At 52.4% G+C, this 13,624-nt stretch overlaps 1 protein-coding gene across 1 annotated transcript in view; it reads left to right on the top strand.

The window, feature by feature from the left end:
* GRB10 (growth factor receptor bound protein 10) overlaps positions 1–13,624 on the top strand; it is a 171,694-nt gene that overhangs the window by 71,200 nt on the left and 86,870 nt on the right. Inside the window, exon 4 of the mRNA XM_088018287.1 lies at positions 10,723–10,813. Coding sequence (XP_087874413.1) covers positions 10,723–10,813 — 91 coding nt within the window. The remainder of the gene's footprint in view (positions 1–10,722; positions 10,814–13,624) is intronic.

Raw genomic sequence — 13,624 nt, 5'->3', positions numbered from 1 at the left:
GCCTCTGGGAGGGGCTCAGCTCATGGGTGGCCCTCTGGCCTGGTCCCTTGAGCCTCCGGGAAGCTCGGTACACGCGGTCGTCTGTGACAGGGACGGGCCGGGGACAGCAGGGGGAACACCAGGCACCAGGCCTGTCTTCCAGAGCTTGGGGTCATGGTTGGCCAGAGGTCGCCAGGGTAGGGTCAGAACACATTTTATTCCATTTGGAAGTTCGTGGTTTCTTTGTCAGATTGTTCTCCTTGCCCGTGTTGCATTTTGACTGATCCTCAGGAAGTACGTTGAGGACTCTGATTGTCGGCCTTATTAATTAATTAGCAGCGTAGAGATTTCCGTATTGTCTCATTTCCCAGGCTGCTGAGCCAGGGTAGACATTAACGTTGGTGTAGCTGCTACTTGCTGCCCGTTCTAACAAATTCACGTTATACGCGTATGTGCGGATGTTTTGGTCTCTGTTCGTTTTCCTTTCCACGAGGGCGGGGGTCCCAGAGAACAAAGCGAGTGGTCAGTGGAAAATGGGACTGGGCGCCCAGCAATCAAATGTCCTCACTGTGCTGTTTCTGCTGCCTGGATGCTGGCCCAGCCACTGGGCCTCCCTTAGTCACTGTGTAAATGAGCCACAGGGGTCCTGGCTCCCTCCGGGAGGTGGTTGGTTGGAGGAAGACAGAAGGGCATGTCGTGGGCCTGGTGCAGACGTGCTTTCATAAATGGGGGGCCCTCCGTACTTCCGTCCAGACCTGCACCTGCTCTTCTGTGTTAGGTAACGTGGGGGCAGTTGTGCAGTGCTGAGTGACCCAGTCTCATCGACGTTGAGTCATTGGCTCCCCCCACAGGAGGGCTGGTAGTTGCCTGGCGCCCTGACTCCCCCACCTGGACCAACGGTGTGTGTGGGTGAGAACCAGCAACCCCTGCCCCGGGGGCTCCCATCCCAGAAAGCCTGGGGAAACCCATAATGGCCTTTGGCTTCTGCATCTTGACCGTTCTCTAGAGTTAGGGACATTCCATAGGATGACCCGAATAGCCATTAAAAAATTTAGGGGTCGGGGCGCCTGGGTGGCTCAGTTGGTAAAGTGTCCGACTCTTGATCTCAGCTCAGGTCTCGATCCCAGGGTCGTGAGTTCAAGCCCTGCATTGGGCTCCATACCCAGCGTGGAACCTACTTAAAAAAAATATATATCTATATATAGCACCATTGTAGAGTTGACAGAGGCCACTCGCTGGTTGTACTTAAAATCAGTAAGTTATTGACTTTGGAGAGCCGTCAGCCTCATACGAAAGCAAGCGTGGACGGTAGAATTGGTGCACAGGACATGGGGGGCTGTCACCACTACATGGAACGTTGGGCCATCATGTTTCTTATTGGTTAACATCTCACGGACTTGACGCATCTGGCTCCTTTTCTGAGCTGCAGTCATTGTATTGGCCGGAACTCTCTGTCCCCCCTCCCCGACTAGAGCTCCTGAGACGTGACCCCTTGTGAAACTGTGGGTGTCCTGACCTCCGATCTCTAGGCCTGCCCCCCGGAGTGATCGCTGCCTGCTCTGTCCCTGGGCCAGCCTCTCTGTGGTCTCCTTCTTCAGAGCAAAGCCTGGGCTTAGGTACATTTAGAGCTGGTTGCCCAGGTAGGCACATCCAGAATCAAAGTCCTGGATGTAGCTAGAGGGCCTTGCATATGCAAAGAGCTGATTTTTCCCTTCGGGGGCTGCAGGGGAGGCGGGTGGGGTTCTGATCAGGGCGAGTCGGGGGAGAAGGCCTGCAAGCAATGTGGGGTTATGGGTCGGTGGGGGGGGCGGGGGGGCTGAGTCTGCAGGACCCCAGGCCAGCACAGGCAGAGCAGGGGAGAAGCAGGGAGAGGAAGGGCAGAGACCTGTCTTCTCTCTACCAGCGTCATGCCTGCCTTTCACCGGCAGCAGCGCGGTGAGAACACGAGCCTGTGTTTTGGGGTTTGCGTGTCCTCTGGGGCAGGTTTGGAAATCCTGCCATGAACCCGTCTCCAGGTGCTCAGAGGGGTGAAGGCCTTGTGGGCTTTTGTCTGAGGGGTTCCACCTGGGCAGTGCGTGGGGGCAGGGCCGGGAGGTTGTGCCTTGCCGTCTTGGTGGGGCTCACTTTTCCCGTAAGCTGCCACTGTTCTCTGCCTGAACAGCTGGCGGGTGCGTCCGCACCGCCCGGATTCCTCTGTGTGCGCCTGGGGTCCAACCTCCCATGTTCGCAGTGCCCACCCAGGGGCCGGTGTCACAAACTGCTCTTCTGGCTTCTCCTCTGGATGGGACTTGCTTCAGGAACAGAACGGACAGGAAGGCAGGCGTGCTACGAACCGAACTTGCATTCTGTAACCCTGCATGGACGTCCGGTCGATCTGCCCTTCCCAAGTGGCCCTCTGCCCCCTTGCTGGTGGTGTCTTGGTGGAAGAGGAGTGGGGAGGGAGCAGGTGGAGCGGCTCAGGGAGGCGGAGGTCAGGGGAGGTGGCATAGCAGCAGGATTAGTGGGCGTGCCCGTGAAGATCGCAGCTTATTAATAACTTACACTGTGCTTCACACGCATGATCGCACCAGGTCTTCGCACCGTCCCGTGAGGTGACCCTCCCCGAGGGAGGGCTAGTGCCTTCCCCAGGCCTCTGAGCTAGTGATTTCTAGAAATCCTGGAGCTAGTGCTCTTCACCATGAGGTGAGCTGCCTCACCAATGGGGGGACGCCAGATCAAAGGACGGGCGGGAAGAAAATGGACGTGGCGAAGGCATTTTATTTTGGGAAAACCATTTGTCAAGCTGAGCAGGCTCTGGGCATGAGGTTTCTCTGTGGGGCGATGGCAGTGTTCTAAATTTAGATGGTGATGGCAGTACAAATACTGTAATTACACTAACATTCGTTGGATTGTACACTTAATATGACACCTGAAGTTTTGTTAGGTAACTGATATCTCAGTAGAACTGCTTAAAATAAGAGGTTGGTGGACTCTCTTTCTCCCTCGCGTTACTGAAATGGATGTTTCCATGCCTGGCATTGTAGAGTGGGTGGTTGAGTTTAAAGCTAGGTGATTCATACACTACTTTTCTCATGATGTCAAGAATCCGGGCACTTAGAGGTCGTTGTGTAGAAAAAAGTGTCTGAAGATGGTAAATACAGGACAGTGTCAGTTCAGGTCTACAGCACTTGGGTGCAATGAGGTTTTTGTGAAAGTCTGGTGGTTTTCTCAACAGCGGCATTGTCCCTGCTGCGCTTGGTGTCTTACTGTTTTGGAGAAGAGGTTTTTGTCGCTCTGATGAGTGGCGGTCCAGGTATTTTCCTGTGTGACTCGGTGGCTCATATGGTACCATCGGGACAGAAGGCAGTATTCTCACTCCTAGATAGGAGGGCCGGCATGGTGAGTAATTACTAAAAACCTAGTAAGTTTTCATAAAAATGAGTAATTGTAGCTGGGAGGAGGCTACATGGGAAATCTTTATCACACCCCGCTGTGTATGTTTGGAGGTCGTAGAGGAAGACACGCACACGGTTGACCCAGTGGGCTTTGGGCGTCAGGGAATTTGTGATAGATTGTAAGACAACACTTTCCCCATTAGAATCACGGACAGATGCTACAGTCATGTGTTCTTCACTAGGGCGGGAAGCTCATCGCTTAGTGGATTTTGATTCTGATTTGTTCTATGACTTTAACTGCGTTTTGTTATCAAACGACAAAAGCTATGGTGATTGTACTTCGCATACTGACCTTCAGAAGCCTCTGCTTGTTGTGTGTCAGAGATGGACCAGGATCCCACCGGGCGGTGGGCTGCAGGGGGCAGGAGGGGGCCGCCTGGAGGGAAAGTGAGCTGCTGGACCCCAGAGGGTAGGACCTGTGCCATTCTGTCCTTTCCCTGCCCGACAGCGGGGTTGGCCAGGGCCGCTGCGGGAGAGGGTGTGGGGGCGCCGGGAGAGCCCCGTGCGGCTTTGTTTTCACCGCAGCCTAAGGTGGGCATCCCTGGGCTGTCCCTGCCCCCCACCCTCAGCATTCTCATGCATTGTTGTTCCTGTGTGGGGGTGGTTTATCTGAATGAAGACTTCAGCTTGGAGGTTTTGATGGAACATTCTCGCTGGTTGAAGACACGTCGAACCCCCTCGTTCTGTTCTCTGTGGTGTTCATCTTTGGTTTTCTTAGCAGAGTAATGGAGGGCGCCTTCTGTGCCTTTATTCCCCTGAAAAGATTGTGCGCTGGGTGGGACCAAGGACCCAGCCCTGACACCTACTAGAGAGACATGTCTCTTAGGGACGCCTTGTTCCTTGCTGTTCAGGAATCCAACCTTTACCTGTTGAATCAGCCCTTTGTTTAGAGCGCCTTAATTTAGTCCTTCTGGCCAACGTATGAAGCCGCCAGTCGGCCCCGAGGACGCACACAGATGCATGAAGTCACACAGCTGACTGACAGGTGGGAGCCTGGGGTTGGACCCCGGAGTCTGGCCTTCCACCGTACGCTCCCCTTTGTTCCCTGGCAGACACCGTGCTGACTGTTACACTCCTGTCTCATTGAAGCCCCCCACCTGCTCCCCGAGGCCCGCGTTGGTCCTGCGTTTTTAGATTGGGAAACGGCTCAAACCGCCCAGCGGACGTTCTCCAACTCCACAGCGGTGTTTCTCTTGGGCGGCTTGGGCTGTCTGGCAGCCAGCATGGGCAATGAGGTATTCGACGCCCCCCCTTGCCACAGGATGCGGGTGGGTGCCAGCCATCACCGCGCGCGTGGAGTCTGGCTCTGTGGGTGCCCAGGCCGGGTTGTGATGCGTCTCATCAGCTCTTCTTGCTGGGCTCCATGGCCTTCCTTCCAGCGGGCCCTCACCTTCACCACCTCACTGTGGGGGGGGGGGGTGGAGGCGTCCCTGCCGCACGTCTGGGGACGTCAGCGGGCAGGGGCACGCGCTGAATTACAGAGCGCAGCAGGAGGAGGGGTAAGAGACCGTTTTCATCTGGGCTTTTAGAGAAGGCTCCAGAAGGAGGTGGCTTCCCAGCGAGGCCTTTGAAGATGAGTGCCTCATGCGTGTGGAGGGCAAGGGAGAGAACATTCCGGAGAGTGAAAAATTCCCGGGCAGAGCAGGATGGGGCGGCCTACCTGCTGCGAGCTGTGCGTTCTAGCTGGCGGGAAGCCAGGGCAGGAAGGCGGCCCCCCCGGAATATTCCGTGGAACTGAGTCACCTGGGGTGAGGTGCTCAAACTCAGCCCCAGCCCTGCAGTCAGGACCTTGCAGGCCTGCAGGCCTGGGAGTCTGCATTTCTCAGCAGCTCCCCCTGGAGGTCTGACCTCCCATTGATTCCTGCTACCCTGACAGCCGGGCGCACTAGGTTCAGACCCCGGCTCGAGGCACCTTTTCCGTGTGGTCTTTGAAACCTCGGGTTCTGCGTTAGCCGAGCGAGGGAGGGTCAGCACCTGCCTCCCTGGGCAGGGGTCTCACTCAGCTCATACAGTGGGCACGCTCCTGCCAGGGGAGGAAGTGCTTCAGGGAGGGGGCTGGAGGGGTCCGGAGAAGCCAGTTGGGTTGGTACCCCAGCCTGGGGCCAGCAACAGGCCTGAAGGAGCGAGGTGGAGGGGGGGGCATTCACGTAACCCCCCGGGAGTGTGACTCAAGAAGGAACTTTCTAGAGGAGAGCACTGCCCAGCTGGAGGATCCGTCCCTCGTCCCCTCCCGGTGCCCCATCGCCAAGTCCTGTGGGAGCTCCTGGCCCAGCCTGCCGCTGCGGGGTCATTCCCCCCACATCCACCCCCCACGCTGCAGGGCTTAGTGAGGGTGGAAGGAAATCACTCAGCACAAGGTTATTCTACGGGGCGGGGGGCTCTTCTTCATATTAGTGGAGGCAGCATTTCTGCCCTGCTCCACTGGATGCCTGCCTCTGACTTTGGAAAGTATTTCTATAGCCAAATGGATCTGGGGATCCAGTACCGAATAGTGAGGTGACCCGCATAGCTAATTAGGGGCTCTTCCAGGCTCCCGCCTTCCCTAGAGGTAGACAGCCCAGTAATGAAGGGCTCTGGTTTAAAGAAGCCTTAGCAGCGAGCAGCCACCTTGGAGAAGAATCCTGGACCACCCCCCCAGGCCCCCAACGAGGCCCCGGGCCTCCTGCCAAGGACACTCCGTAGTGCTGGCTCCTGACCCTAAGGGGAGGCTCACTAACCTGGAACAGGAAACCCACCCGGACAAACAAAAATGAGCCCCGGGAGACCAAGCCGGCATAGGGACAGGCTTGTTATTCCTGTCCCAGTTTTCGTGACCCTGAGCCTGGCCAAGTGCCACTGTTTGCCTTTCAAGAGGGACATTTGTGCCTGACCTTCGCCTGCACTGGTGGTTTGCTTCTCCCGGGGCTTTATTTTACAAACACCAGCGGTTTCCTACTGTTGCGTCCTTTCTCACTTCCCAGGATAATAAGATTCTTGTCTGAAGCTTCCACCTGTTGAATTCTTTAAAGTATGTTTTTTTTGTTTTGTTTTTTGTTTTTGACTTGGGAGTCTTATGTACGAACAAATGAGCCACGCGTCGACATTTTGTTCTTACCGCTGTAATTGGCCATGCAGACCTGTCCGATTTTGAACGGTTCTGGAGGTACACAGCTGCCTGATAATGTATAGGATGCCCAGTTAAATTCAGATAAACCACAAAAATGTTTTCTTGGACAAGTCCCACGCAATGCCTGAGACTGACTTAGACCCAAAAGTGGTTAGTTTGTCCATCTGCAGCTCAGGTTTTGCTGGACAGCCTGTATTTGCATTTGCTAAATCTGGTGACAAGGTTGCCTAAATTAGGTTTGGAAGGTCCTTGTTTTCTAAATCGATGTCTCCATGGGGTCAGGTCTGCTTGCCCCTGACGAGAGGCGTGCTTAGGGATGGTGGCACTTGGGGGGGTGACGGGGTCTCGGATTTGGACTTGAGCCTGCGCAGGAGACACCCCGGGGGCTGTCCATTCCCAGAGGGACAGGCTGGGTGGGGCCTGAGCCACAGGGAGGCTGGACCCTTGGTTTATACTCTGCTGATGTACGTGCCATCTGATTTCAACCAGATGGTCCACAACCAGCATCCATGTCACTCATACGTAAGCAAACACGCCAGAAGAGAAGTTTTAATAACTAAAGCAAACCTTGAGACAATTCGAGGAGGAGAGATCCATGCAAAAGGAGCAGGAGGCGAAGTGGGTGCCAACCAAAATGTGTCGGAAGCCGTGAGGATAGCGAGTGTGGCTGTGGCTTCGGGACGGGCAGATCTGTGGGATCCATGCACGAGTGTGGCCGAGGCTCAGACACGCGTGGGTGTGGAGATTATAAGGTGGGATGAAGGTGACCTTCCGGCTCAGGCACAAAGGGCAGAGTGAACAGGGGGCCAGTTTATGGTCTCACCTCTTCCCTGTCCACCAGTATAAATGTCAGCAAGATGAGCGAGGAATACGTCACGTCGGAAAAGAGACCAGAATAAAACATACACGGACGCGCTCCGGTTTCCTGGAGAGAGGACAAAGGCAGTCATCAATGTTGCCACGATGAACTGAGAAGGAAAGTTCAGTAAACTGGCCTACGTTGAATTACACTTCTGAGAATCAAAAATTCAGTTAAGACTGCAGACAGACAAGCGGGGAAAAGCGTTTGCAACAGACACAAGCAAATGGTTTCTTACACGTCAAGAGCTCATTCTGGAGGAATATGGAGGCACAAACACGAGTTTGCAGGGGGCGGAGGATGCCCACGTCCATGGGCCGGGTGCTCGCCGGGACTTGGGCCCTGGCTTTGCACTTGGTGTTGTAAATAAAGCCTCCAGCAATCCCGGAGGGGGTCATCAAACCCATTTTATTATAGATGAGTCAGTTGAGTCAGACTCCAGAGAACTGGCCCCAAGGGGGGCTCAGCTCCCAAGGGGTGGGGGCGGGCTTGGCCTGTTTGGAAAGCCCTGGTGCGCTCAGGTGCTTGTCCCGCTGAGCCATCAGAGGGTAGTCCAAAAGAAGAAGGACAAAGGGCTAAGAAGCTCTGGAAAATGGTCAACTTCGGTATTTGAGACCTGCACTGAAAACCACAGGCCGAGGCCACGGTTTACCTCTGGGATTGGCAAGAAAAAAATTCCAGAAAGATCACCAGTCTTCGGTCTGCCGCAGATATTATGAAACGGGCACTTCTCCTCTATTTTGGGTGGAAGGGTAAACTGCGTGAGCAAGATTTTGACAGTATGTATCTAAGCTCAGAAAAAAATACGTGTGAAACCTTTGGTCTAGTGGTTCAACTTCCAGGGTTCTGGAAGATAATCCGGAATAATCAGAAATGCGGCCAGGGTTTTATGCACAGAGGTGGGATTGGATTGTTAGTTAGTACACCGTCTGAAACTTGCAACTGGCTGCAAGTGTGTACTAGAGTAGTTTAGAATCTGAAAAAAATACTTACCAAGGTTTGAAAATAGTATCTTGTCATGTTCATGGGGGACGGGGAGGCGGGACTCCGGATTGTTCACACCGTGTGATTTCCACGGTGTCTAGAGGTGCTAAGTCCCCGAGAGTGCCGTCAGTTACCCTACCTACTGTCAGGGGTTTCAGGTACGTTTTTATTGTACTTCTGCTCTATTTCCCAAAATTGACCTGCTTGTTTCAAAATTTGGAAAAGAAAGAAAAAAATATTTATTCCAGATGGTAAAGAGCCGACCGCATGAAGGATTGCAGAAACGAGCTGGGGTGACCTCAGAAGGGGGTGCTGCACTGCATTTGGGGCTCTGGGAGGTAACCACCTCATGCGCTGACCCTGACAACTGAGCTCCGTCCTCAGCACCTCCTCAGGGCTCCTGGTGGGTTTGCTCTTGCCTCCAGACTCTGTGTCCTGCAAACCAGCTCCTCTCCACTTTCCTAACCAGAAACTTCCATTCTTCGCTAACCACCTGCTCACTGGTAGGGTATGGGTTCCTGAAGTCACGCTGCTCGCCCATCCAGTGGAGTGGTCCAGGGCTTGGAAGTGCTGATGGAGATGCTTTGTTGTCGTGGGAGATTTCAGAAAGATAGGGTAAAATTCAGTAACAAGTGTCATTTGATTATGAATCCATTTTTTTTTTAATCAGGATCACTTGTAACCCCCACACGATCCATATGTAACATATACATTCTCCATAAGTAATTCAAACATTGCACCCAGACGTACCACGTTGGTGCATTTTTTCTCGTCTCTGAAAGAACAGACCAAAAACTGATAGGGTATCATCTGAGGGTGAAAGAAGAGAGGTTCATTTGAAGTTTTTTCTTTAAGCTTTTCTTTAGCATCTAGATTCTCAGAGTTAGCGAGTATTGCATCTATGATTAAAAATCAAAAAGGAAGCTATTTTTTTTTGGAGAGAGACAAGCAGTGAAGGCACCCTATCACACCTTGGGGCTTGGATCCGTTTTCTCCAGATTTTCTGGGGGCAAGTGTGACTGTGGTCTCAGGGACCGAGCTTCCTTCTGCTGAGTGGTAGATGTCGGTGAGCTGACCCTTCTGGACTCTCTTCCCAGTGGCCCTGTCTCTGCCTCCCCAACTCTAGCGAGCGCCCCTCCCACCCCCCCCCACCCCCCCCGCACAGCATGGACCAGACCCCCGTGTGTGTGCGTGCAGGTTGGCGTTCACACAGTGGAGGGAGTAGAGTATCATCCATCTGTTTCTACAGCCCCAGGCTAAGGCTCCGGACAGAGAACCACTTGCTGGGGAGCATTCAGGTGACAGAGCGACTTGTCAAAATGAATGAACTTTTTTGAGTTTCTTGGGCAGCGTGGGGTGGGAAGGCACGTGGGCTCTGAACCCCACCGCCTGGGTTCTAATACCAGGACTGCCCCTTCCTGGCAGGGGGCAGTAAGGTGGACATAACCTTCCTGTGCCCGAGTGTCCCCAGCTGTAAATTGGGAGTCCAGCCCGGCACAGCTTGGGGAATATTCCGCTTGAGACAGTTGGTGGTACCGAGAGGTCCCTTTGCATAGGTAGGGATGAGTTGCCTGCTCTTTGTGCCGATAGTAGATGTCCCTTGCAGACACAGTTCTAAGACCTAATTATGGAGGTAATCCACGTGCAGTGTAGAAATCTCAAAATTTCTCAAATCTGAAAGCGAAACTTGACCTCTTTCCATCCCATGTTAATCCCTACTAGTATTCTAAGTGTGTAAATATGAAAAGGCCCATTTTCTTTTCCCACATTTTAACATGTCTTTCATTGGCTTGATTATAATCTTCACGAAGACGTTTTTTCCTAGAGTTGTGGAATTGATTGTAACATTGCTGTTTTAACTTTTGCCTAAAATTTCTGTTCTAATCCTGATGTGTCTGAAAGAAAAAAAAAATGCCTCTGGGCCCTTCTGCTTTGTAGAGGGGGCCAATTATAAAGCTGTCTCTGGATGTTTCCGTGCCAGATAACAGACCGCCTAGGGCTTGATTACCAGTAATTGTTGCAGAAAATGCATGTGCTCTGTGGAATGCTAATTATTTATATTCCGTGCTCAAATCCAACAGTTGATAATAATTCTTTTTGAATTGCTATTCAGGCAAAGCAATTTAAGCCAGAGACCTAGAGGTAACTTCTGTTCTGACGCCCTTGCTAAGCAGGTGGCACGTTTCCATGATTAACTTCCCTGATACGGTGTATTTTAAACAACCGACGTTTAAAAACCTAGAAGGTGAATACAGTGAAGTAAGAAGTTGAGGAAGAAGGACATACGGGGGAGGGTGGATGTGGACAAGAGTGTGAAGTGCTTCCTTTGACCAAAGCCTCTGTGCTCCCGCCTTTTCCAGGACCAGGTGGAACAGACGCCCCCTCTCGGTCCGCGAGATCTGGCAGGACCTGGCTTCCCTGCCCCGCCGGACCAGCTCACGAATCACCAGGGTAAGGAATGACAAAAACGCGGTGCCACGGATGCCCGAAGCCCCCGCTGCAGCTTTGCCACGGTGCTAGGACTCCGTGTTCTGCGAGACCCTTCTTGGCCCTCACCCGAGAAGGTTCCGACCTCGGCTCTTTTCCCCTCGTAAGGAAAACAAATTCTAAAACAGAAGAAAACAAAACAAAAAAACATGGTTGCGATATCCTGACCTACCCATATCCCGCCTTTTTGAAAGTTTGTTTCACGTTGCTTCGCTTTCACGGAAGACCTACCTTAGTACCTGTTTTTTGCTCACCTAAAGAAATCCAGAGAGGATTTCCGCTTTTAGAAAGGAAGACTCAGCGTTGCTTTTGGGGCGCCTGGGTGGCTCGTTGGGTTAAGCGTCTGCCTTCGGCTCAGGTCATGATCCCAGGGTCCTGGGATCGAGTCCTGCATCGGGCTCCCTGCTCTGCGGGGGGTCTGCTTCTCCCTCTGCCTGCCGCTCCCCCCTGCTTGTGCTTTCTCTCTCTCTCTCTCTGACAAATAAATAACATATTAAAAAAAAAAAAAAAAAGAAGGAAGGAAGACTCAGCATTGCTTTTGCAGGGAGCCATTCTAGAGGCAGCGGGTGCTGAACAGGTCGGCGGCCCCGCCAAGCCCCTTGCCCCTGAGCTGCGCTCAGCATTTCAGCATCCAGCATCAGAGCTGTGAGCACCTGCGGTGTATCTCCAGGTCTTTTGTTCATCCGTTATCAGAGGAGACTCTTAGAACGCTCCCCAAATTTGTCCTATGAATTAATGGTAATTGCTTCTTTGTCTTACACCGTTTCAGCTTGGAAAATGTTTCACAGGAACGCTGAGCTCCGAATAGCGAGGGGAGACCTGTATTTCTGTTCCGTGAGCCAACCGCAGTGAACAGAACTTCAGAATCAGTTCCACATGAGTTCTCTCAGGATGCAACATGAAGGGAACCCGACGTTACCTGTCGGGGGCTCCTCCATGTGCAGTCCTCTTGATGCTGGCGTGTGTATATTTGCACTCAGGCTAGTTTTGTGTGTCTGCGCTCTTGGTAGTTCTCTGCCTTGCTCTGATTCTATTCCTGTTATATTAATTTCTGACGGGATTATCACGGGAAAGAAAGGACAAGGGTTAAAAGCAAATTAGGTCCAACGATGCACGCGTTGTCACGGGGGTGGGGGTGGGGAGCCCGCCAAGGGAAGCCGTCTGACTGGGGGAGGGGTCAGGAAAAATGCCCACAGCTCAGCTCATGGTTTGGACTACTGGAGAGGTTAAGTACAATACGTTGTAGGCTTTAGAGCTGGGAGGCATTAGAATAATAGGATTTTTAAAATGGCTTAATCAGAGAGAGGTTGAAATTTAGCAAAAAATAAGAGCTGGGAGCTTCCCATGAAGTCAAAGAGCTGTTTTCTCAAGTGTTAGAAGCCGTGTCAAACAGTTGGGAATCTGTGTCAAGCATAATGTTAGGGTCATCTTTGAGAACCCTTGCAACAAGAAAGAAACCCGATTTGTTAATATTGATTGGCTTTGCAACTTAGGAACATTTTAATTGATTACGTTTCACTGATTACTAGGGGTCCCATTTAAACTGAAAATTATCGAAGTTTGGGTAGTGATGTTTAAAAATCTACGTTGATGCTTTAATCCAAAAGTTAGAAAAAAAATTACATGGAAAGGACTTTTTAAAGCTTAACCCTTGGGACGCCTGGGTGGCTCAGTCAGTTAAGCATCCGCCTTCGGCTCAGGTCATGATCTCAGGGTCCTGGGCTCGAGCCCCACATTGGGCTCCCTGCTCAGCGGGGAATCTGCTTCTCCCTGTCTCTCTGCTTCTTCCCTGCTTGTGTTCTCTCTCTCTTTCTCCCTGTTAAAGAAATAAGAATTTTAATAAATAAATAAATAAATCTTAAAGTTTTTTTAAGGTTTAAAACTAAGATGTATATTCAAGTATCCCATGGATCTCACAGCTGCTCAGTGAGTGCCCATGAGGGTTGAGCACAGACGGTGGAGCGGGCCTCATGCAGAGCAGAGCGGATTCCCTTCCTTGCCCCAGAGTGGCATGCCAGCTGCTGAAGCTGAGCGTCGAGCATGTCCCAGCACCTGAAGCAGGGCCAAAGGGAACGAATGAATGCGTCTCCACCTGTGACCTTGAACACCTTTTCCCCTCCGATCCTCAATAATTCTGCACAAGTTGCATGTAAAATAGGGAAATCAGAAGGACTCATGCAAACTGGGCCCACGGGACAGATGTTTTTAGAGAGTGAGCAGCGCCCATGCTTATTTCCACCGGGCTATAGAAGAGAGCCAGCAACGGAGGGCAGTTCAGATCGGGGAGCCAGGCACGGCTGGCCGGGCCCAGGCAGCCTTCTGAGAGACAGCAGTGGTTCTGAGTGCCCTGCTCCATCCCCACACTGGAGGCGGGCGCAGGGCACAAGCCACCCCCCAAGAGTCTGCAAACTGAAGTCCCTACACACTGAGAAATACAGCCACCAGAATCACCAGACCGCTGCTTTCCACATGCAGCGAAGATGGGTCTGACCATGGCTTTGAAGAAAGTGAGTGTGTCCTGCTCAGGGAAGGTGAATGAAAGCACGGTGTCCTAAAGGACAAACCGAAATGCAGCGGGGCGATGGGGCGGGGGGGAGGGGGGCATGTTTTAGAAGTGAAATATATAGTTATTGGCATTTTCAAAGTTCCGGATTCAGTCTAAGGAGAATTAGTGAGTTGGCATCACCTCCCGACAGCACAGAGAGACCTGGGAAACTCTAGTGGGCCATTGGACACACACACTCACATGGCCTGGAGCATGCACGGGGGAGGGAG

The sequence above is a fragment of the Eumetopias jubatus genome, unplaced genomic scaffold (assembly GCF_037043125.1).
Source record: "Eumetopias jubatus isolate StellerSeaLion01/CBP00866 unplaced genomic scaffold, mEumJub1_p1.0 scaffold_14, whole genome shotgun sequence".
NCBI lineage: Eukaryota > Metazoa > Chordata > Mammalia > Carnivora > Otariidae > Eumetopias > Eumetopias jubatus.
This window is presented reverse-complemented; position numbering and strand designations above follow the sequence as displayed.